The following is a 26367-nucleotide window of genomic DNA, read 5'->3' on the forward strand; positions in this document are numbered from 1 at the left end:
TGGAAATCTGTTGTTCCTCATGCATTTTTTGCTTGGCTAACTGACCTAACTAACAGCAGCCTCATGGAAAAACTGACATTAATCTATAGAAGCACAAGATCCAACTATGAAGACACTTGGTCTTTCATGAGAGCATTACAACTGAATCCAGGTAAATTGGACATCTGATGTTGGGATGGGGGAGAGGAGCTTGTTTGTTTGTTTGAGGAGGTGGAGTTAGGGAATAAAAGTTTGTCTTATTTATCTATGAATATTTCATATTGTGTTATCGTTAAATCCGTACTTCGGACCCGTGGGTTTTTTTGGTCATTGTGTATGAATGTGTCTGTATGGATATGTTAAAACTTCTGAACAATACAATTAAAAAAACCTCATCAGTGTAAGAAGTTTTAACCCCATCTATAACAATCACAATTAAATATATTAGTCACACATTTTTTTCAGTTGCACAATTTGCTCTAATAATCCACCTTATTTATCTTGTGACAACCTTATATCAGCAACAAAAAACACAGGGCTGATAATCACAAGGTTAAGCTCCTACCTAACAGGGCTTCCAACAGTGCTTATCAAACATTAGCAGCTCATTCAGAATGCCATTTGTTCATGGTTTTGAGCAACTGTGATCACATTATAGTGGTTGCTCGAACAATGGCAGATTGATTTTAAGCTGGCCCACTTGGGGTTTTTTTAAGGCTTTTTAATTGCTTCTAATTGTTATCAAGATCTATTTCAGGAGACTCACTCTGATGGGCTTTCAGACTTTGGCATCACTTTTTAGACATTCCACCACCTTCTCATGGGTCAGCTGATGATCACGCGTTTGCTGCATTTGCTCAACCATTTGGAATTGCTCCCTCCTTGACATCCACCCTCTGTTCTTCACTCCCTACTTATAAAAAACAGCTGCTCACTCTTTCACAAAGCTGTTCTTAATGATCATCAATGTTGGTCTGTTCCTTAGGCTTGGTCTATGTTTTAAAATCAGATCGACCTAGCAGTGCTGCAGCTGTACCTCTGCATAGCCTTAAGATTCTTTTCCTTTTTTCTTCTTCCCATCTATTTTCTTTGTAGCTTTTACAAGTGGGTTTGTTTCAATACATTTCTCTTATTTATTTTTTCCAAATGGGTCAACAATTTATTTGGAATTACTGTACAACAACCATAGTTCCTTAGTTTTGGATGGGAAATACTTTATGAATATAATTGTAATATTTGTATCCGCTCCATTTGTTGATTAGTGTAATTAGTCATCATGCCAGCTAGTTTGGGACAAATCCACTTGCTAACTGTAGTCAGGCCTCATGACTTTGTTCATTGATGGTCGCATACTGCCTAGTTTTGCCATCAGAGAGAGGCAACATGTGCATCTGATTTTCCAAACATTCAGTATAAGGAGCAAGGTATAGATTCCAAAGAGATTGTTCAAGCAACGAGAGAGAGATTTCTGTCAAATCAAACCAGGAAAATCCATTAGCTTTAATTCATATTTGATTGAACTAACCTGGTAGCCGTATTATGACATAAGGCTCAGAAGTGATCTAAACTATGAAGTTGGTCAATTCCATGGATTTTCTAGAGACTCTGGAGCAATAACATTATCCTTGGAGATCAAGGATTTCCTCCTCCTTGACGCTGCATATGAAAGTATACTAGAGACAGCTGCTGTCAGACCTGTATGTCAAAGCATCCTTGATAAACTGAGGAAAGGACTTGAAGCATCCTGACTTTGGTCTCTAGGCTAGCTCAAAGTCCAAAGACTAGCCAGCCTGAGATGCTACCTGTTTACAGATGATAAACACTGTTTTGAATTTTGGCTGGAATCATCTAAAATTCTGCTTCTTCTGCTTTACATTTTCCAGAGAGGTTTCTCTTTAGCAGTCTTAAAGATTACAGCATCTTTTTTGGCTGTGAGGTCCTTGTAATAAGCCTAACTCTCACATTGATGCATCCGATGAAGTGGGCTGCAGCCCACGAAAGCTTATGCTCAAATAAATTTGTTAGTCTCTAAGGTGCCACAAGTACTCCTGTTCTTCTCACACTGAGGGCATTATTGCACCACCATTATTTAAGCAGGACTCCCTACTGAAAACAGATGAAGTGATATGATCCAGAGTTTGGATATCATCAAAGGTGAATATCTCTTAAGGGCTTATCAAGTGCAACAACATTACTCTAGAGTTTAAGAGATGAGAGAAATATACAGATTCTTGGGGCTGATAGGAAAAATCAACAACAGGACATTTTGGAAAACACTGATGGTGAATATGAAGAACTGATCACAGAAGATAGCAATTTTATTGGTGCTCACTCTGGATATGATACAGTTCCTGTTAGAATGACAAATAGAGAGACTGAGGATGTAAAATTTAAATCTGAAATGAGCGCTTCTTAAAGGAGGACAGGTAAACAGTGCTGTTGTGTACTTGACATCAACCACAGCTTAAGAATACTGAGGAATGGAAATGATTAGGTGCCAACATATGAAAGGATGAAGGTACACTATATTTTTGCTTTAGATTTGTAGCATTCTAAGGCACAGAATTGTTAGAAACACATTTATTATAGTCTTGAAAAATAGGGAACAGTCTTTAAGTCTATTTATTTCAGCTATTTGTAAAGGTCAAGATGCAACACACTGTCCTTTTCCTTTTAAAAGATCCCAATCAGTCTCAATCCGTTTGATTCTACCCTTTTATTTGGATTATGAGTTGACATACCTTCACAGGCAGAAAACTTATCTAAAATATAGCTGTCTTCTAGGTGAGACATAAGACTAAGCCCCCATTTTCTATCTTAAATGTTGTGAAGTGTTACTGTGTACTCTTCAACAGCTACTATATTTTCACCCCAAACATTCTTACTTTTTTAAAATTATATAGAGCTTTGGTATCCTTCAAGATGAAAGGCGCTAAATAAATGTGAGCTGTTATTACTATAAAAGAATTTAATTTAGCTCTATTTAAGTTGTTTTCCTAGTACCAATTTAGCATCGTTTTTGAAAAATATTTTTAAAGCCTAATTATTAGAGACTATAACTTTTCTCTCATATTATCTGTCACAAAGAAGCACTTTTGTCTGGCAATATTAAACAGGTTTCTACCTTCATTAAGTCTTGCAGGCTCATAGATAGTTTAACATTTTATTGGATAGCACCAAGGGGTATAATAAATTATACTCTCCACTGTGCAGAGCACACATCACCTTCAACCCACATAAAGGGAGTAAACCAAAGAGACAAGACAAGAGACAGTAAAAGCTGTAGTGCTGCGTCACTGAGACATACCTGACTGCCCATTTATGTAGTCGATTGCTTCTTTAAATATCTATAATCTAGTACAGAGGTCCTATAGATGATGAATTTGATTCACCCATGGGTTTTGCTAGCTACTGCAGTGTAACCTAAGCTGGAAAGGTGCCCAGTAGCAGAAAATTGCCTACAACCCCGCCCCCTCCATCCACTCCACATTCCAAAGTGGTACAAACTACCAGAGAGAGAGCATGGCCAGAATACTTCTGGGATGTGCCAGTTCAGCCAAATTTTATAGCCAGCATCTCCCAGCAGAATTGTTTTGGTTACAGTTTAAAGCTTCTCTCCCACAAAAGAACCCAAGATGGGAGGAGAGTAGCAGAAATACCATATGTGAGGGGTAAATTTCACATAGGCCTCAGCAGTCTCCACAAGTGCAGGTGAATACAATTTGCATATGCCCACATCAGCAGGTAAGAACCAATAATTTTTTAATATAAGTTGTTCACTCAGTTTTTCACCTACATTTTTACAGACTAAGACTAGGTGATGGGGACAGTGATAAAGGGACAAATAAAGTCTCCAGATGCCAAAAGGTAAAAGAACCTAAAGTAGCATTTTTAGCAACAGCCTGTTCAGCCCAAAAAAGAGTCTGGTTGCAATCAACTGAGCATTCATAAACAACAGACACTTTACCAATTGTGTATTTAATCTTATTAAGATATATTTATATTTGTATGTTATTATTTGACTCTTCTAAATCTTACCAGTTAATAGAAATACTGTGAGTACATCCTCACTTGCTCTGAAAATGTAGAGTTTAGCAATCGTCCCTGGCTTTGCTCCCCTGGGACTTGGGCTAGTACTCCTAGTCACATGTGCAAGAAAACCATGTGATGACCTTTTTGAAATTCATTACAAAGAAATAATTTATGTGTGTTGAAATGTGCAAATCAAGGAGACAATAGACTGTGCCACCATTTAGCCTCCAAACATTAGCTTTGGATATGAGCTATTAGATTTTCCTTATAATCTCCTACAGGAGAATTATGGAATGGGTAATGGTCTTCAAGACACCTCAGGAAACAAACCACCAAGTTTTTTGTTTGCTTATACTTTCTGGTTTAGTGCAGTTTTACAGGTTCCAACAGGCTCAATCAATTATTAAAAAGTAATCAATATTGCCAGATATTAAAGCTGTAAAAAAATTAGCATTGAAAAAACTATAAGCAATAAATTCCCAATGCTTAACTAGTCTGACCATTACTGTACAGGCATATGTGAGTGAAGAGGGTCATTCAATACACAGATAGAAGAAATCATAAGCTCAGGCAAGCTTTAAATCTCCAGTCTACCATGTTCACTTTTGACTATAGAAGCTTAACTTACACTGGTCAGAGATTTCCCCTGAAGAATCCACCCTGTGTAAAAGGAATCTCTGCTGGCATAAAGTTGGCAAATACTCAGGGACATCCCTGAGAATTAGGGAGCGGTGACTGGTTTTTGAGAGCCTATCCTCTCCAGTGTACCTGGGCAGAGCTGTTGCTGCCTCTCCTGTGCTGCATGAGGCATTGAGCCAGTCATGACCACCACTGCCTCTGGACTGAGAGGAAAGTTTGGTGTTCAAGGTCCACCCCTACCTGCTTTTCAAAAGAAGGGAAACAGCAAGCAGAACTTGAATTTTAATCTCTCCCCACATGTGACCCTAAGAGCATCCCAATGTCAGATGGCCAGGAGCTCCCTGGCATGTTGCAATGAGTTCCAGCTGTCCTGACCAATCCAGTGGACTCTAGTTCACTATTGTCATAATCTGTATGTAAAAGGGATCATGTAAAATATCACTGGAAAACTAATAACTCATTGAAATGGTGCTTCTTAAAATGTGCTTGAAAAGCCATGCATAAGCCCAGTCTGACCTAGACAAAGCATTTGGATTAGTTTGCTTGACCAGCCTTCTTGTCAGGCTGAGAGTGAAGGTACATTTATATAAAAGGTAAACAAATCCATCAAGCTAACAAAGGGAGGAGGTCATCACTCGAGTATCACCAGCAGATAAGGAACCAGCATGAAGTCTTCATCAGATTTCGCGGCATCTCTTCCCAGGAGGAGGAAAAAACTTTATCTGAGAACACATTTCAGTGGCATACTGGACTATAAAGACAGGGTGTCTGAACCTCAAACGATAAGTAATTGAATCAATTGATTGTGTACTGTATAACTGTATTACAATAGGGTATCAAGTAAGGTCTTTTATGAAAGCTAATGACACACTAGTCATAATGTCATTGTGAAATGTATGTATTAACACTATATGAGTAATTATGGATACTCATTGATATTATGCTTTAAAGTTTGTGACCAATCCAAGAGAGAAAAAGGTTTTCTCCCAGAGTGGAGGGAAGGCAGTTAGCTACCTGTCTCCAATTTAATTAAGCCAGGTGTGATCAAAATAATGGAATTCCCATTTATATACGAATGGCAGAGGGGTGGGAAGTCCACAGGAAAGGAAGAACAACTTGAGGTCATCTTGAGTCTGGGGAAAAAACTGAATTGGGAAGATATAAGGAGAAAGAAGATGCCATCCTGGCATTCATCACTGGACAGACACAAGGTGCTGGAGCTGAGAAAGATGGGCCCTTCAGTCAAGGAGGCTGAAGTTTCTGGGAACTGAATATAAGTGGGAAACATACGTAGGCAAAGATATTTCACCTAGGAAGATAAGAGAAACTGGCATCTTGTACTTCTGTGGAAGTTCCTGACAGAGAAAGTCAGCCATGGCTGGAAAGGAGAAAGATCAGTAAGACATCTACTTTGAACCAAGGCTGCAGCTTGTTAAATCTTGGCCACCAGAAAGCATACTTTACATTTATTTGCTTGTAACCATCTTGCACCTGAACTCACTTAAAACCTCTCTTTTCTTGATAAATTTGTTTTACTTTTAAATCTATACTAAGCCACTGCTCTGTTTGAATATAAATGCTGTTAACACCAATTAAGGCAACGAATTGCTGTGCTTTTGTCCCTTTAAAGGAGCAACGGACCTGACCACTCCTCTGAATGTTTCAGAAAGCGGCTGGGCATTTCAGGGCAGATGGTTTTGGGGAAATTCAGGATTGGGGGTGTTTTGGGGTCACATGGCTAGTAGTAACCACCGCTGGTGAAGACCAGAGTGTGGCTGTAGAGTTGCTGAAACAGGGCTGCTTAACCATAGACACTCTATGAATTCTTGAATGCTGGCTGGGAGCATCCATACAGAGAGCTACAGTAGCAGAGCACTTTAAGATACTCAAGGACAAGCAGTGACAACCTCTCACTGGTCTGGATTGTACCCCAAAACCCACTTCCATGGCAGCCACTGCAGAGTTGAGAGAGTAGTGAGAGTATTTCCCAACCCTGCCTTCCCTCAAGTATACCCACAAATGCATGAGGAGCAACCAGGGGCAGAAAAGAAGCAGCAGCATAAATTGAAATGCCCTAGTACTAATGTTCAAGGGCATTATCCAGTGCCAGGGAAAGGGCTGAGTGGTGAACTGACCCTCCTACACTAACCTTTACCCTAGGCTCTGCTAATGAATGCAGCATTTACCCTAGGCCCTGCTAACAATGTATCTACAGAGTCTTGCCGCTGTGTACTGCAAACAAACAAATTGTAAATCCATGTTTGGTGAGTCAAATTGCACTGGTTAGTCAAATTCCCCTACATAATGGCTTGTGTACTTAATTTCCTTCACTGCATGGGTGGCTGGTAGAATCCAGTCTCTGCTCAATGAATCAGAGAATCACATTATAATTGTATTGTACAGTTACAATAGGATTAGTTGTCCTCATGGGATTTCTTTACACCATTTCAACACACAAATTCTTCCTTTATAATGAATTTCAAAAAGGTCATCACTGGTTTTTTCATACGAGAAGATTGGTCTAGTGTTTTTTGGCCTCTAGAGCACTTTAAACAAGTGTATTCTGAGTATTTTTCATTCTTAAGTTCCAGTCACTGTTCTGTCACCAAGTTCCCCTTCACTGGCTTCCAACATATAGCAGATAGTTTTGCAATGTGAGCACCAAGAGTCTGTACCTTGGCCTGCAGGCCATCCATCCACTGACTGACATGTTTCATTCAGCCTTCCACAGTAGCTACTTCATTTGAAATACTTCAACTTTATTTTCAAATAATGACAAAGGGCTTTAACAGAGAGTTCATTTCTGAGTTTACTAACTAATAATGATAATGCTCTATCAAGCTATTCATCTAGGTACTTAGTTTAAAAGCACTTTGTGTATTCTCATAGTGCCTTTCATTTAAATAAATCCCAAAGCACTGTTTACACCTTTACCAATTTTGCATACTTCATACATACATCAATCATTTTCTCTCTTTAAGAGCATATGATGATACAACAACAAATATGGGCAAGAAGGTAAGTGAAACTTTAGAAATGACAGCTGAGTTCTACTAAAAAGCCCAAAGGGGTTAGGTACCTCAGTCCCGTTTAATTCCAATGGGATTTGGCCACCTAACTCCCTCTTTTGAAAATCCCAGCCAACCACTTTAATGAAACCAGAGTAGTATCTTAGAGATGCACGGAGGCAAGCATGAGCAAATTCCGGAAATAAGAGGATATTCTGACACTTCTTATGTTTGTCTAGACAATCAGTTGATGCACAGCAAGCTAGGGAGTAAACCTACAGCACACTAGCATGACATATGCTAATTGTCCATGTGGACCCTGCTATCATGCACTAGAAGTTCCCTAGTGCACACTGACCTGCTGCTGTTTGAAATGAAAGTAGATTAAAATGTACTAGGGAACTTTTAGTGCATGGTAGAACGGTCCACATAGTTAGCACACAGCAGGCTAGTGCACTATAAATTTACATCCCTGCTCGCTGCAAACTAACTCTTTGTCTAGCTAAGCCCTTACTTTAACAAATGCTGATGCTTCATATCCCGGTGATGAAGAGGGATAGATCAGCTGACTAAGTCGCAATGATGACTATGAAAAGATGTCCCAGTAACAAATGATTGGTGATTGATATAGTGTCCAACCTCTGCAATGCACCCTAAAAGGTCAATCTGTCAATTACATCATTATAATCTTTGCTGAGTATTAAGGTCATTTGAACTAGCAATCACTTAGCTGAATAAATGAGAGAAGGCCTCTGCAGCACAGGAAACTCAATTTGGGTTTAAGTTTCTATTGTGGAAAATCAACATGAGTTTTAGCAGCATCTACACAAGTATCCAAATATTTATAAGATGAAACATAGCACAGTACCATAAATTAAATTAAATTCTTACATTTAATTAAATAATTAATTAAATATTAAATTCTCAGGTACTGTCAGCAATTAAAATCAACATAGATTTATTATTCTACTAAAATCTCACACTATTTTAATTGCACTTAAAAACAGACTAGTCAGTACTTTGGTTATGAATGAGTTGCAACAGGATCTTACCAATGACAGTGAAATATTTGTAGAATATAAAAAAGAATAACTAACATAAAGGTGAATTAAAGTGCTACCAGATGGCTATCCTATACAGCTATTATAAATTAGAATGCCAGCTGGGCCTGCAACAGATCCTTGTGGGACTTCTTTAATAATAAAGTTTGGCAGAGAAATAAATCCATCTAATTTATCACACTGTTTTATGTTGAGGAAGATTAATTACAGCAGCAACACAAGGAACCCAATTTAGCACCAAGATGATATTTTATTTTTAGCTAAATACCACCAGGTTCTATTCAGCTCTCCTTACTAAGGCACAACTCTCACTGACTTCAATTCAGGTTGACTTCAATGGGTGTTTTGTCTGAGTAAGGAGTGCTAAATAAGGTAGTGAATATATCTGTTTGTAGTCTTCTGGGCTTGAGCCAAAGCCCACTGACATCAATGGAAAAATCTCCCAATGTCTTCAATGGCCTTTGGATCAGTAACTGCATCTCCTTTTAAATAAGCCACTATGGCATCTATGAATCTGAAAGCTAAATTTGTCCTTTTCTTTTTCCTCACAAAGGATCTGAACGCTTTAATTACCATCTGGACTGTTTCTCTGTGCATTTAGACTATGTTATGCATATCTGGCCTTCAAACACAGATTGCAAACAAATCAGAAAAACTCTATTATAGCGTATGCAGCAGACACTCATTAAGGGCCTGATCCAATGACCTCCAAAGTCAATATGAACTGAGTGTGCTTTCTATAATAAAATTATGGAGCCTTATTGCACTTGAGCTATTCTATGGAATGGTTATACATACAGTAATTTTGAAATTAGTACAGTCCTTTACCTCCAAGACACGCACCCATGGCCAATGAAAAGATTAGTGGTTTCACAGGCAGGTTAACATCAGGATCTTGACTCAGGTTGAGAAGCACAGGAATCTGTTATTGAAAAAAATATAAACAAAAACAGATGCATATATATTACTTGTAACACTAACCATGAACTAAGCATCAACAAAATCTATTTAATTAAACAATTGAAAATGCTACCAAGAGCTAAGCTATAATATTGGTCTGTTTACAGGCATAGAATTCTCTTCTTGCCTTTGGGGACTCCCAGTAGGAAGATCTTCCCTGCTAGAGCCTTCTTCACCAACTGAGCCTATGCCACAATTCAGATATAAGACCCCAGCAATGCTTGACTGAATTAGGGCCTAGCAGCTCAGACATTTCCTGGCCATGGTCTGAGATGCAGAGTACAGCTGACTCCTTAAGGACCCCTTAAGTGTCCCCTGTGGAGGGGAGGCAGAGGAACAGATGCAGATCCAGCACAATAACACCCAGAAAACAGTTCTCTGCTACGCATTCATGGCCAGATCAGAGACTCTTTATGACACTCTCACTAGAGAATCCAGTTCTATATTTATAGTGTGCCAGTTGAGGCACTATTGATGGGCTTTAGCCCCATTTGGTCCAAATGACCTGTTGCCACTGCTGGTTGAGGACACTGAAATCTATGAGAAACAAGTCACAGCAGGAAAGTATATGATTCTTTATATCTTTTCTAGAGACAAACACACATTACAATGATTTAAAGTAAGAACAAAAATCTTGTAATTTTCTTAAATGAAAAGGGGCATCCATATTTTAAAATCTTGTATAAACTATATGTAATACCTTGTTAGAAACTCGAACATATATTTTACCCCACCAGTTTTATTGTTATCTCCTTATTTGACAAATTGATTTTTCTTTCAGTTAGAAATGCTGTGACTTATTCTTCTTATTAAAAGTCTACTTAGTCTGCTTGTCAAAAACATCAATAGTGTCATCCTTCTGAGAACAACAGAGACAGCAGGACTGGATTGTTTACCTTTAATTCCCTCAGATGGCTGCTTTTGCAGCAAGAGAAGAAAAATATTGCAAAGCCATGCATTATCAATAGATATGTTTGTCTTCGTGATGAAGTGCTGTATCACTTATATATTTTTTTCTTTCAAAGGAACTTGTGTTGTGGAAAATTGACCACATGGTTGGTTTTGGATCAGACAGCCTGAGGCTCCTTTATTTTATGCGAGCCTATATGCAAGGAGAGTCAGCATGACCCCATGCAAGGTGGCAAGCTGCTCTGCCTTCCGTAAATTTCTAGTCAGCTTATAAAAGTTAAAACCACAAACAAATTACACACACATTGTACATTAAATTACCTTATTTGGAATATACTGCAAAATATAATGCAGGTCAAAACCAAGCTGAACAATCAGTTTTCCATATTCAGCCTTTCCTAGTCTCGTTTGTGGTTTGACTTTTCTAATGCCTTCACTGTGGTTTTGTTTCACAAGCTTAGTTATTGCAAATCAGCATGTCTGGGGACTTTCCATTTCACCTACTTATGCCCCTTATGTACACAAAGTCATTGTTCCGCTATCTTGGGATTTTTTCCATATCACTGTCTTTCTATGCCTTTTATACAAAGAAGCAAGCTCAGCTAATACTTTGGGCCTACTAGCTTGATCAAAGCCCCAAAACTTTCCCTGACAGCAGATTTTCCCTGACACTTGGAATCCAACATATAATCATCACCAAACAATACAAGTCAAATTTTGGGTCTGATGTACTATAACCTTCTTCCACATATTTGAAAAGTATTTCTCCTGGGTTTAGGATTTTAATGTAGTGTACACGTGTCCTTTGATAACAACAGCAACTCTCCACAAGCAATGGTGCATCTTGAACTTGAACTTTCAAGAACTGGATTTGAGTTGAAAGAAAAATAGTCAGTTAAAGTTCCAGAATTCCAGTTCAAAATATTTCTCTGAGCCCAGGAATGCCCCAAGTTTTGTGAACTACCCAGCTGACACACAGAGTACAGAGTCTCATAAAAAGACTAATTCTTAATGCCCCCAAATCAACGTTGGATACAACACAACCACATTGTTTTAGTTCCATCCAAGCGTTTCCTCATTCTAATGACTCTGAGTAGTGTATGTAGGAATCAATCATCTTGCACTTCAGCAGTAACTCTTGCAGTGTGTTGCAGGGCCCCTCTCTCTCATGCCTCTTCTCAAATCCACAAACAACTCAGAAACCTTTTTCTGGTAAAACACCTTGTGCTGTTTATTTACAATATTGTTTTCCACCACCCTCATACACTATATGGTCTTACATCTATAGGCCTAGGAAGTCCTCAGCTCCTCAGACAAGGAGGGACAAGTAATCTCCCCCTCTCTTCTGCTATCTCCCTCCCTTCTTCTTCCTTCCTTTTACATCATCTACCTAATGGTCTGAGTAGCCTCTTAGTTCTCCTCAGCACACCCATTAGGCACAGTTCTGATAACTGGGTCTGCTCTGGAGTCATTATTAAAGCTGCAGTGACCAGAGTACTGGCTCAACTGTTGTTGCCCAGCACTCTGTCACATAGGACCTGATCTAAAGACCACTGAAGTCAATGAGAATCTTTCCATTTTCTTCACTGGCTTTTGGATCAGGCCTTTGATCATTGGATGTCTCCTCTTCTAACAATGATATTTTACACAGGAGAAGTCAGTGTATGAACTTAAGTTTAAGAGAAGTGCTTCTCCATTTCTCCCATTAAATAACATTTAATGTCCTTTGTCATGTTAATCTATACAATTATATGTTCTAGGCATCACTTTTGAACTCACTCTGAATGCTTAAAACCTCAGTCTCGTTTACAGATGCAATTAACCCAGTGCTGCAAAGAGAAACATAAAATATTAAATGGTTGGAAGGAAATGTGTCATTCTAGGCTTCAATATATATTTTTTTTCAGATGAGGATTACTTATAAAACTGCCTTTGAACCAAGCTGTATATATTTACAAGGGTCTGCAGCAAATCAATTTGGTTATTACAAAGCAGGATGCATTTGGATAAAACAAACACAGTACTGCTACCTTTCCCATATTTATTTCATGTTCTTTGGAACTGAATAATGTTTTGAAATTTTTTAGCTAAAACATAGTGCCCTTCAATAGAGGCAAAAGCCAATCTCTATTTTTGTGTCAACCATATGTCAAAGTTTATGCTCCTTTCTCCTACCCTCTAGAGGGACTATAAATAGAACAAACAGTAGTGATATGAGAGCAACAACTTTATATCAGGAGATTAATGTTTCTTTCTTACACTCTTTTCCTTGTTTTTATTGGGGAGAAATCTCTCCACTAATTTCTAGAGAGCTTGCTAGCTTTTCTGGAAAGTTTAATGTGCTGTTAGAAGGATTTAGGGACAGTGAAGAATGGGGTTCAGCAGAGCAAAGCCAACTTCTCTTTGCCCTTTCACTGCAGGGCTAAGTGTCTGCCTGCTGATACTGAGACAGACGGCATGTCTGTGGAAAATAATTATTGCACCTGAAAGTAAGAAGAGTGCCCTCAAACACATGTTATATTAAGGCAATCCCCTCACTAACCTTGATTCTACAAAACTGATGTGCACAGAACAATCCAGGCATCTAACCGCTTTATATAAATGACACCTTTAATTAAAATAGTGTCATTTAAGAGTGTATTTATTTATACTGTAGTATGCGCTATGGTTAGTGAATGGGTTGTGTCACAAACATAAAAATAAAGCAAATATAAAAATCTGAAGATAAACATTTTCTTCACTGCTTTTATAACACATACAATTATATTGGTATTCATTTATGTGGAGTCAATTTTATAAATGTATGAAACACACATTGGGGTTGTTACATTGGTGTAAATAAACAAAAAAAACCTATAGGAAATACCAACAAGTGGGAATCTGCCTCAGGAAATAAATTCAGATCCCAGAAGTCTGAATGATTCTACAAGATGCAGTATGTCTTCATATTCCTCTCAGCTCAGTGCCACAAAAGAAGCCTGGGATGATGTCCCCAAAACTAAAGTAAGATTGTAAAACAGCGTCTCTGAAGAAGATTTGGGGGACATAGTTGATAATCAGCTGAACATGAGTTCCCAGTGTGATGCTATGGTCAAAAGAGCTAATGTATCCTGTGATGCATAAACAGGGGAATCTCAAGTAGAAGTAGAAAGGTCATTTTACCTCCATATTTGGCACTAGTGCAACCATTGCTGGAACACAGTGGTCCAGTTCCACAATTCAAGAAGGATGTTGATAAATTGGAGAGGGTTGAGAGAAGAGCCACAGGAATGAATAAAAGATTAGAAAACATGCCTTATAATGACAAACTCAAAGTGCTCAATCTATTTAGCATAACAAAGGGAAGGTTAAGAAGTGTCCTGATTACAGTCTGTAACTGCCTACATGTGAAACAAATATTTGATAATGGGCTCTTCAATCTAGCAGAGAATGGTATAACCCCTGGATGAAAGTTGAAGCTGGACAAATTCAGACTAGGAATAAGGCATAGATTTTTAATGGTGAGAGTAATTCACCATTGGAACAATTTACCATGAGTTGTGGTGGTCTCCAGCACTGACAACTTTTTAATTCAAGATGGGATCTTTTTCTAAAAGATATATTCTAGGAATTATTTGGGGAGGGAAGTTGTATGGCCTGTGTTAGACAGAAGGTCTGACTAAATGATCACAGTAGTCCATTCTGGTCTTGGAATATCTGAAAATACTTAGAAAAGAACCTGACTCAACAGGTTTTGTGGGTTGCTTCAAACCCCCTTGTTGCAACTGGAACGGAAGGCAGTCAGCAAATTATATGAAAATTGATTTTCGTACGTGACTCAAACATAGGATTGAAACGGATCTCCCAGGTCATTGAGTCCAGTCCATGCTGTTGCAGGCAACTCCATGATACAATCCCATTCATAAACTTATCAAAGCTCCTATCATAACCTAGTCCCAGATTTGGACCTTAGCGTCCAAAATATGGGGGTTAGCATGAAAACCTCCAAGCTTAGTTACCAGCTTGGACCTGGTAAAGCTTCCACCACCCAAAAAATTAGAGTGTTTTGGGGCACTCTGGTCCCCCCAAAAACCTTCCCTGGGGACCCCAAGACCCAAATCCCTCGAGTCTCACAACAAAGGGAAATAAACCTTTTCCCTTCCCCCCTCCAGGTGTTCCTGGAGAGATACACAGAAGCAAACTCCGTGAATATAAACAGAGGGAGTCCACCCTCTCTATTTCCAGTCCTGGAAACACAAGCACTTCCCTCTTCACCCAGAGGGAATGCAAAGTCAGGCTAGTGAATCTAACACACACAGATTTCCCCCTGACTTCTTCCCCCCACCAGTTCCCTGGTGAGTTGCAGACTCAATTCCCTGGAGTTCCCCACTAAAGAAAAACTCCAACAGGTCTTAAAAGAAAGCTTTATATAAAAAGAAAGAAAAAATACATTAAAATGGTCTCTCTGTATTAAGGCGACAAATACAGGGTCAATTGCTTAAAAGAAATATGAATAAACAGCCTTATTCAAAAAGAATACAATTCAAAGCACTCCAGCAACTATAGACATGTAAATACAAAAAGAAAAACAATAGAAACCTTACTGCCTTACTATATTGTACTTACAACTTGGAAACAGAAGATTAGAAAGCAGGAAACAGAAATCCTCTCATAGCCGAGAGAGAGTCAGACAGAAGACCAGAACAAAGGACTCAGACACAAACTTCCCTCCCCCCAGATTTGAAAAAGTCCTGTTTCCTGATTGGTCCTCTGGTCAGGTGTTTCAGATTACTTCTTTCCAAGTGAAAGAGTCGTTAACCCTTAGCTATCTGTTTATGACAGCTCCATTTTACAACTAGTTAGGTTATTCATCTCCACTATTCTCATTAGGAGGTTGTTCCAGAACCACACTCCATTGATGGTTAGAAACCTTCTAATTTCTACCCTGAATTTGTTCATGGCCAGTTCATTCCCATCTGTTCTTGTGCCAACATTGTCCTTTAACTTAAATAGCTTTTCATACCCCCTGATGTATTTACAGAAAGCAATCGTGCCCCCACTCAGCCTTTGTTTTGCTAGGCTAAACAAACCAACATCTCTTAGTCTCCTTGAGCGAAATAGGCCCTCCATTTCCTTGATCATCCTTCGTTTTACATCATTTGTAAACAAAAATATCACAAAGTGGGCATACTCAAAACAGGGCATATTTTAAAATTCTTATCAAGTTTCCTCATTACCAAAGATATTTTTTTAAGCAGGAGCTTGATCTGTCCTTAACAGACACAATCTTCAACTTGATCTCACAGTGAAAAACATAATGATGATTGGTACATAATTCATTTTTATGAAAAGAAAACCAGTTACACACATAGGAAGTTGATCACACTGCAAGATTAAGCAGAAGGAAAAGCTAGGATGTGATGGGGAAAGCCCTCCTTGAAGCACAAATATAGATAATGCATTACATTATGGCTGTTAAGCCATGGAGAATATTGGGGGGGAGGCAGTGAGGAAGAATTGTGCCGCAGTTCACTCAGAATTCCTTTTTCTACTCAAGGTAGCTCATGCTGCTGCTGCAAAAGCAGTTCAATCACCCTTTGAAAGGAAGTGATGGGCATTCCTCTCTCAACTGGCCCAGTTCTGACAGGTAGTGATAGAGTCCCTCTCTCTCTTCCCACTGCTGAAGCTAGAAACACTTCCAGCACTATCCAGGAAGAGTGGCTTCAGCTACCCCACAGGTCTGTGCCCAATGCCAGCATAGGGACAGAAGGGAGGGTGGAAGGTACCATGTTACATCTCTCCTGTGCACTTGCATAAGGCTACACACAAGCTTGCCGGCACATACTTGATAATGGTATCTTCTCTATTCAAGGGTTTTTTAAAACTTTAATTTTATACCATGTTAATTCTTCGTACATATTTTTCTAAGAATTACACACTAGAAAAGTGTTTGCTTGGAATGAAAACTGCACACACTGTTCAGAATGTGTATTCATGGGAAAATGTATCTGTAGTTCTCAAAACTGTTGATGTCTCATTAAGGACAGTCTGTCTTTGCAGATGGCTAGGGTCCAGTCTTACACTTTTATCAATGGACCGTACTACTGAAGATTGTACAAACACTCTGGTAAAGTAGAAGACAAAGGGAGACCCAAAAATAAAAGTGACATTGAGGACATTAGTTACCTGTGAAAAATACAGCACTGCAAAGGAAGAGCTCCTGTCAATTTTCGAGATAAAAAGTGGCAGGTCAAAGTCAATCTGGTTTCTAACAATGAACTGTCAAGCTTCAGTCACCTTGCCAGCAGTGTGGTTAATAGAAATTATTTATTACGGTATATTGAGAAAATAGTAGTAAAAGTCAACTAAAACTAGGATTTATTATGGCTACATTTTTAGTCTCTGTTAATAAAAGAAAAAAAATATATAAACAGATGGCTCAACATATGCAGCTTATAAAACAAATCAATTAAAATAAGGAACATGATTTTCATTCCCATTATAACATCTAATATTTTTAGGGGAAAACTCCCTGGCTATTGAATTAACAGTGCTAAGACAGCAGGCATTTAAAATGAAAAAATAAAGCATTTAAGCTAGGTTGTTGTTGATATATCCAGCACGCACACGTTAAAGAGAACAGGGGCATTGAAAAATCAAGAATATTTTTGTGAAATGAAACAAAAACAATACTATGTGATTTACCACATACATTCTGCAAGCATAAATAGCCAGACATATTGCCCAGCATGAAAAGCTTACAGTTCTGTACGTAAAACACAAGAGATACAATAATTGAGTATCCACTCTCTGAACTAGTAGGCCCTACTCTTTTGTATCTGCCCTTAGATACATATAGATACAGATACAGTGGTTTTCAATTTTTTTAGGCCGCATAACCCTTTCCAAATAATATAGTCTACTGTGTACTGCAATCTGAGATAGGGTCATAATATACCTATGATTAAACTGCTAAATTTCACTAAATAAAATATGCCATTACAGGATTTGTCTTATATACCCCCTTGTTGAGAGCTAATGTACTCCAGTTTGAAAACCATTGAACCAACTTTATTGTGGAGTTTTCTTGTTGTTGCTCTTATTCTTACAACACAACTATTACAAAGTTTAGACCAAATTTATTGAAGTGTCTTGAAAACACACTTTATTGCTGAGCTGGATGGACAGAAATGCATCTTTCTAAAACATTGACAAAATGCTGAATTCAACTGTCCGATTTTACTTCCACAATTTTCCACCATTTTGATTAAATGAACTCTGACATCATCTCCTTTTGAATGTTGATTTGGGGTAGAAATCTGGATCTTCAATATCAAATGCTTGAAGTGAACAAAAGAGCTTTAAGATTACAATCTCTCAGCCAAATTCCAGCCTCCTCCTCTTGTTTTCAGCTCGACCACCGACCTTTGTATTTAGAAATAATCATATTTGTTAAGCAATGGAGAGATTCCCTAGATTCTCTTAATCCATTTTTTGTTTTGTTCTTGTGTGGCTCCAGTTCTTTGTTCCTATTTAGCTTAAACTAGATTAACCCCAATGGTTAGAGCTCTCAACTGGCATGCAGGAGACCCAACTTCAATTCCCCTCTCTGCCTAGTACAGAGATGGGATATGAACTTCAGTTTCCCACATTGCAGGAGAATGCCCTTACTACAGGGCTAAAGGTTTCAAAGGCAGACTGCCTCCTCCAGTGGGTTGGACCTCTCTGATTCTCTCCTGTTGAAGCTGTTCCCTTTTTATATAAATAAGTAAATAGGTATTGGAGCAGGGACTTGATCTTGGGTCTCCCAAATTCTAGGTTAGTGCCCTAAGCACTAGTTTTTATAAAGTAGTTCTCACTCTTTCCTTGACCCAATGACTATTCATTGTCATTATGAATTACTATGAAGTGCCACTATGGATTTAATGCAAAAATAATAAGATTTGAGTGCCGGATGCTTAAAAGGCCAGAAGCCCAGGGCCAGTGCAAAAATACAAGTACAATGGTGCACTTAATTTCATACTTAATTATCATGGCATTTGCAAATTTGATATTTGCATGTGCAAATTGCCCCTGAGATGCCTAAGGGTACGTCTACACTACGGGATTATTCCGATTTTACATAAACCGGTTTTATAAAACAGATTGTATAAAGCCGAGTGCACACGGCCACCCTAAGCACATTATTCGACGGTGTGCGTCCATGGGTTGAGAGCCCAGTGCCTGATGGGGCAAAAATCATTGTCGCGGGTGGTTCTGGGTACAGCCTGACCCCTCCCTTCGTGAAAGGAGCAGACAACCATTTTGCGCCTTTTTTCCTGGTTGAACTTTGCAAACGCCATAGCACAGCAAGCATGGACCCTGCTCAGATCAGTACGACAATAGTGGATGTTGTAAACACCTCGCGCATTCTCGTGCAATCTATGCTGAACCGGGACCTGCAAAGCCAGGCAAGGAGGAGGCGGCGGCTACGGCAGCGCGGCAACAAGAGTGATGAGGACCTGGACACAGAATTATCTCAAACCACAGGTCCCTGCACTTTGGAGATCCTGCTGGTAATGGGGCAGGTTCTAGCCATTGAACGCCGATTTTGGGCCCAGGAAAACAAGCACAGACTGGTGGGACCTCATAGGTTTGCAGGTGTAGGACGATTCCCTGTGGCTGCGAAACTTTCGCATACATAAGGGCACTTTCATGGAACTTTGTGACTTGCTTTCCCCTGCCCTGAAACGCCATAATACCAAGATGAGAGCAGCCCTCACAGTGGAAAAGCGAGTGGCAATAGCCCTCTGGAAGCTTGCAACACCAGACAGCTACCGGTCAGTCAGGAATCAATTTGGAGTGGGAAAATCTACTGTGGGGGCTGCTGTGATGCAAGTAGCCAAAGCAATCTCTAAGCTGCTGCTACGAAAGGTTGTGACTCTGGGAAACATGCAGGTCATAGTGAATGGCTTTGCTGCAATGGGATTCCCTAACTGTGGGGGGCGATAGATGGAACCCATATCCCTATCTTGGCACCGGAGCACCAGGGCACCCATACATAAATCACAAGGGGTACTTTTCAATGGTGCTGCAAGCACTGGTGGATCACAAGGGACGTTTCACCAAAGTCCATGTGGGATGGCCAGGAAGGGTTCATGACGCTCGTGTCTTCAGAAGCACTGCTCTGTTTAAACTACTGCAGCAAGGGAATTACTTCCCAGACCAGAAAACAACAGTTGGGGATGTTGAAATGCCTAGAGTTATCCTGGGGGACCCAGCCTACCCCTTGATGCCATGGCTTATGAAGCCATACACAGGCAGCCTGGACCGTGGTCAGGAGCTGTTCAATTACAGGCTAAGCAAGTGCAGGATGGTGGTAGAATGTGCATTTGGCCGTTTAAATGCACGTTGGTGCACATTACTGACTCGCTTAGACCTCAGCCAGACCAATGTCCCCTTTGTTATTGCTGCTTGCTGTGTGCTCCACAATCTCTGTGAGAGTAAGGGGGAGACCTTCATGGCGGGGTGGGAGGCTGAGGCAAATCACTTGGCTGCTGATTACACGCAGTCAGACACCAGGGCGATTAGAAGAGCACACCAGGAAGCGGTGCACATCAGAGAAGCTTTGAAAACGAGTTTCATCATTGGCCAGGGCATGGTGTGACTGCTGTGTTTGTTTCCCCTTGATGAACGCCCCCCCCTTTACTGACTCCTTCCCTGTAAGCAACCCACCCTCCCCCTTTAATTACAGCTTGCTTAAGGAAATAAAGTCTCTATCATTTAAAAATCATGTATTCATTATTAAAAAGTAATTATAAAAAGAGGCAGAGAACTGACAAGGTATCCCGGGTGTGGTTTGGGAGGAGCATAGGAGGGAAGGAAAAGGCCATTAAATACATTTCAATATAATGACAGCCTCTTGGTTGGACTGTCCACTGGGGTGGAGTGAGCGGGTGCACGAAGCCTTCCCCCACGCGTTCTTACATTTCTAGGTGAGGAAGATATGGAACATGGTGAGTGGTGAGGGTGGTTACACAGGGGCTGCAGCGGCACTCTGTGACCCCGCTGCTCTTCCTGAAGATCCACCAAACGTCAGAGGATATCAGTTTGATCACACAGCAGCTCCAGTGTTGCATCCCGCCACCGCTGGTCTTCCTGCCGCCACCTCTCATCTCGAGCATCTCTCCTATCCTCACGTTGGTCCCTCCTGTCTTCACGTTCACTGGCATCTTTCCTGTACTTTGCTACCACGTCCTTCCACTCATTCAAATGAGCTCTTTCATTGTGGGTTACTTCCATGATTTCCGAGAACATTTCGTCTCGCGTCTTCTTTTTCCTCCGCCTTATCTGAGAGAGTCTTCGGGATGGAGTAGGGAGGCTTGAAAAATGTGCAGCTGCATGAGGGAGGGAAAAAAGGGAGAGAAGTATTTTAAAAGATACATTTTACAGAACAATGGTTAAACTCTTTCACAGTGAACAACACTATTCACCTTACATAGCACATGTGATTTCACTACAAGGTCGCATTTTGCATCTTAATATTGAGTGCCTGCGATTCTGGTGTTACAGATCTCACAGACGCAGGTCCGGGCATCAGAATTCAGCTTGCATGCGGCCATGGTAAGCCATTGTCTTTCAGCTTCTCCAGCCTTCATATACACAGTGCCCTCTGATGCTTCTTCCTGTTAACATGCAGCAGCAGAAGCCAACCCCCCCATCCAATTCTCTAGGATGATTGCTTTACCCCTCCCCCCACCGCTTGGCTGGTATCATGGAAGATCACTGTTAATCACCCCCCTTTCTGCCCCCCCCCACCACGTGGCTGGTAGCTGGGACGATTCCTGCTAGCCAAACGCAAAAAAGCTTAGTGCTATCCTTCCTCCCCTCCCCCCACTTGGCTACGTGCAAGGAAGGATTTCTTTTAAGCAACAGCCCAGTAGGAAAATGGCCATCTCTGTCCCCTTAATTAAATTCCTGAATTTCAACCAGGTTACCATGAACGATATCACTCTGCTGAGGATAACAAAGCGAGATAAAGAACGGATGTTTCTTGAATGCCAGCAACCACTGGGACCATACGCAGCTATGCTTTGTCATGCAATGATACCCGATTACTTGCTACATGCATGACGTGATAAAGTGTACTACCATCGTGGATGGAACAAGGCTGCCTTCCCCAGAAACCTTCTGCAAAGGCTTTTGGAGTACCTCCAGGAGCGCTTCATGGAGATGTCCCTGGAGGATTTCCGCTCCATCCCCAGATATGTTAACAAACTTTTCCAGTAACTGTACTGGCCGAGAATGCATCCCAAGCCCTCATGGCAAATCAATCATTAAAAAACTCTTGCTTTTAAACCATGTTTTATATTTACAAAGGTACACTCACCAGAGGTCGCTTCCATGGCTTCACTGTCTGGGCTAGTGGCTTGGGAGGGTAATTCTGTCTGAGTCACAAAAAGCTCCTGGCTGTTGGGGCTAATGGAGTGCTGTGTGCTCGCTGCAAGGTCGTCCTCCTCTTCCTCTTCCTCCTCCTCCTCCTCATCTTTCCCCTCCGCAGAATCCTCAGCCATGGTTGAGATTACAACCCCCACCTCGGAATCCACGGACGGGGTGGGGTAGTGGTGGCGCAGCCCCCTAAAATTGCATGCAGCTCAACGTAGAAGCGGCATGTTTTCGGCCCTGACCAGGACCTTCCGTTTGCTGATTTGGTTTTCTGGTAGGCTTGTCTGAGCTCCTTAACTTTCACTCTGCACTGCACTGAGTCCCGGGTGTGGCCTTTCTCCATCATGGCCTTGGAAATTTTTTCAAATATTTTTTCATTTCATCTTTTGGAATGGAGTTCTGTTAGCACTGAATCCTCTTCCCATATAGTGATCAGATCCAGTACCTCCCATACGGTCCATGCTGGAGTTCTTTTTCGATTCTCAGGAGACTGCATTGCTACCTGTGCTGATGAGCTCTGTGTGGTCACCTATGCTGATCACAGCTCCACGCTGGCCAAACAGGAAATGAAATTCAAAAGTTCGCGGGGCTTTTCCTGTATACCTGGAGAGTGCATCCGAGTTCAGACTGCTGTCCAGGGCGGTCACAGTGGTGCTCTGTGGGATACCGCCCGGAGGCCAATACTGTCGATTTGCGGCCACACTAACCATAATCCTATGATAATACCAATTTTAGCGCTACTCCTCTCATCGGGGAGGAGTACAGAAACCAATTTAAAGAGCTCTTTATATCGAGATAAAGGGCCTCGTAGTGTGGATGGGTACAGGGTTAAATCAGTTTAACTCTGCTAAAATTGGTTTAAACGCATAGTGTAGACCAGGCCTGAATGGGATGAATAAGCCCAGTAATAATATTCACTGCCTCTAAGAGGTGGGGGAAATTGTAACAGTTAAGGTCTCACAAAGCAAACTTGTTATCAAATAGTTGGACTCACTGCACATAATGGAAAGAAGAAATGCAACTGCTGAAGAGAGACATACCATTGTAGCTGTGAATGGAATGTTGTCAATTAGGGAGGATGCCAGAGCAGAGACCCAGAGTACTAAAATGATAGCAACTGCTAGGCGCTGATCCTCGGGAACTACCTGGTATTAAAAAAAATGAAGTTATAACTCCATTTAAACTGAAAGCTAACTGACATTTTTTTTCAGTTCTAGCAATAACTTGATATTTCTGTGTGCTACTAATGGCATAATTGTACAGATTCTTCACTAAATCATCAAGACACTCATTTTTAAAAAAGGTGATATGAATAAAAAATATTTTTTAAAGAAATAACTGAAGGATTTATGCACACAATAATTCTACTGAGTCAACAGAAATGTGGGAAAGGAGGCATACAGCAAGTGACATTTCTAACAATCATGTTTATGTTTCATACAAGAAATGTCCTGTGCAGCTATAATTATATAGCTTTTTTTCCCCTGTACATTATCTCCCCCACCTTTTTTACTAGTGAATTAAAACTACAGAAAAAAGACACACTCTTTAGATAAGATCATATATTCTGGCTTTGAAGAGGGATACATAATGTATATTGAAGACCATTCACACTGAAGGGTGAAATGCACCCATTGCACATCTGATGCAGGAATACAACCCTTCACATATCCTTCAATCTGCAATGATTAGTCAGTATATTTATTAAAGCAATACAAATATTTCTCTATCTTGGGAATGAAATAACTGTAAACATTGAAATGTACCTTTATTAACAAAGCTGTCTGTTCTCCTATATAATCTATTAAATGAAGATGAGCCAAAGCCTAAAAGAGAGAAATTTAGATCAACCAATAGTATGTGAGCAAATATGCAGTTGAAATAAATATTTTAAAGTTAATTAAAACAAAGCCAACACAGGTATTTTCTCTCAAAAATATGTCAATATTCACCCTATGTAAGGTACACATGACAGCTGGGCAAGCTAAGGAGAACAGTAGAAATGTCAACAGAGCCACATTATTTGTGGAATGTTGTTGCATTTGAAATGTCACCCAGATTCTCTAAAGGGAATGTACAGCACAGACATCTCATCTCCAATAACAGCACCACTCTGAGGTTTAAAGTTTCCCTTCTTCTGGAGTGGATGCATTTTGTTTGAATACTTGAGTGCAAATTATTTTAAACCTAAAGAAACCTAGACAGATATGAACAAAGAACCTAGAGCAAATATTTCAAACTTTGGACAGTTCAGGTCAGGGGCTGAAGTTTGTGGCTTATTTCCAGCAAAGAAAGAAAAGAGAGAAAAGAAAGAAAAAAAAAGAAAAAGAAAAATGAAAAAGAAAGAATTTCTGTAAAATAGCTGGACTCAGAACCCAAAAATCAATCACGTTCTCAGCTACTGCCAAGAAACACATAGTGCAAGTCAAGGAGGTAGCATATGGAGATGCAAAGTTACATGAAGTTCACTTTTGCATTTTTCCAGTCCAAGGACTGTTGTATGTAGGGCTGCTCTAATTTACACTGGCTGCTGACAGTTTCAAGGGATGAAACCACATCCAGGAATTGATGCTGTCAAGGCTGATTTCCCATTCTAGCACTTCAAGTGCAGAAGGTGGGGGCCTGCAAGGATCCAGGCTTGTATTAAACTCCCAAGGTTACAGCTTTTTTCTGACCTTGGATGGGTAGATGCTGCCACCACCCACGTGCAAGAACTGCTTTGAGAACCCAGGAAGGCGCACTTGGGAATTCCTTCCTGTGGGATACCCTCAAGCCCTTTCATTCAACCCCCCCCCCTCCCCAGGGAAGAGCTAAGAAAGAAAACAAAGGAAATCAGCTGCTGCCACCGGCTAATTAAACAACATATGCACAAACCTCTTAGGACACAAAAATTCAATCCTGTTCTTAAAAAAAGGTAAATTTTATTTAAAAAAGAAAGAAAGAAAATATATTTGGAACTTAGCTTTTTTCTAGATTTAAAAAAAAAACAATTACATCAAGACACCTCTCTTGAGGTCCAGCTTAAAGGTTACAAGCAAAACAAAAACACCTGGGGTTAGACCAGAGGAGTCCATAAGCCATAAAGAAGTAAACAGAGATAAACCTAATTGTGCCTTCCTAGACATTTCCTGATCTACTTACATATCTGGGTTTTTAAATGAGTAGTTTCTAGGTATGATTTTTTCATACCTGGCCCAAAGGTTTTTACAGCATCACTGCTCTGTCCCCCTCTCTCCAGAGAACAACACAGTCAGACAAAGGGGGAAAACCTCCTCCCAATTTCAATAAATTCTAACCTTCCCATTGACCCTTTTGGTCAGGTGCCCATTCCCTTATGCAGGGAGACTTTTTAACCCTATTACAGGTAAAGCAAGTAGAGAACAATATCATAAGGGATTTATAGCTAACTGGGTTTCCAAAAAAGAGAGCTATCCCCCTCCTTTCATTTATCACAGATGCAGCATAGGGATGCCTTGCCCATACCACTATATTGATGTAGGGAGTGTGGTGTGGGAACTTCTACACTGGTTCCATGGCAGCAGAGGAATCCCATCTCTCTCACATTATAATTATCCTCTGACTATCTATCCACCAGCTCTGGATCAAGATTCTGCTGGCAGCACAGCACAAAGTGGTCACATTATACCCTAGATCTGAATGTAAACGTTAAAGAAAAAAAATTCTTCTTTATTTACTTCATCAGTCCAGACCAGACTATTGAACCACATAGTCTATGGCAGAGGTAGAGAAATTTGGACCCCACCAAGTGAGAATACTAATAACTCAAAACAAATAAAATCAGTGTTCTAAACTTCATTCTCTACTGCCTAGATCTCAGTTAGGGATGCTCAGGTCATCACACTGAATGTTTCGTTTCCAGTTTTTTATTAGGGGCCAACTCCTATCTTCACCTTTCCCCAAACTCTTCCCCTTTTCCCAGACCTAAGCTCCATTCTCACCTCTTAGCTCTGCTCAGCACAGAAGAGGAGGGCAAGCATTGAAGTGAAAATTATGGGCCCTGATTCTGCACTGGCCTGGTCCCAGCATGATTTAGAACAGTCATGAGGCTGCTCTAACTTATGCCACTGTGAGCAGTCAGCATAATGAAGCAGACCCCTGACTTGTCACCTCCCTCTCCAGAATGTCCATAATGGGATTGAGGTGCACTTTTGAGGATCCCATCTCAAGGTTCAGCAGCTCTATTAATACAAATTTTGATACCTAATGTTGATGGCCTGTCTGTTACAAATACAAATTTCCTACTTTTTCATAACTTCAGAGAATTGCTGGCAGCTCCAAAGAGCTTAGCCTCTTATAATTGTTTTCCTGTGCTAAACCAAGCAACAACAGAGCAGTCATCTGAAGCTTCTTCAGGT

General features: G+C 40.3%; 1 protein-coding gene across 1 annotated transcript in view; it reads right to left on the reverse strand.

The window, feature by feature from the left end:
- The window catches only part of OCA2 (OCA2 melanosomal transmembrane protein), a 316130-nt gene that overhangs the window by 79506 nt on the left and 210257 nt on the right, over nt 1-26367 (reverse strand). The window contains 3 exon segments of the mRNA XM_030571121.1: nt 9548-9641; nt 23032-23136; nt 23758-23817. Coding sequence (XP_030426981.1) covers nt 9548-9641; nt 23032-23136; nt 23758-23817 — 259 coding nt within the window.

Source organism: Gopherus evgoodei, chromosome 1 (assembly GCF_007399415.2).
Source record: "Gopherus evgoodei ecotype Sinaloan lineage chromosome 1, rGopEvg1_v1.p, whole genome shotgun sequence".
Lineage (NCBI taxonomy): Eukaryota > Metazoa > Chordata > Testudines > Testudinidae > Gopherus > Gopherus evgoodei.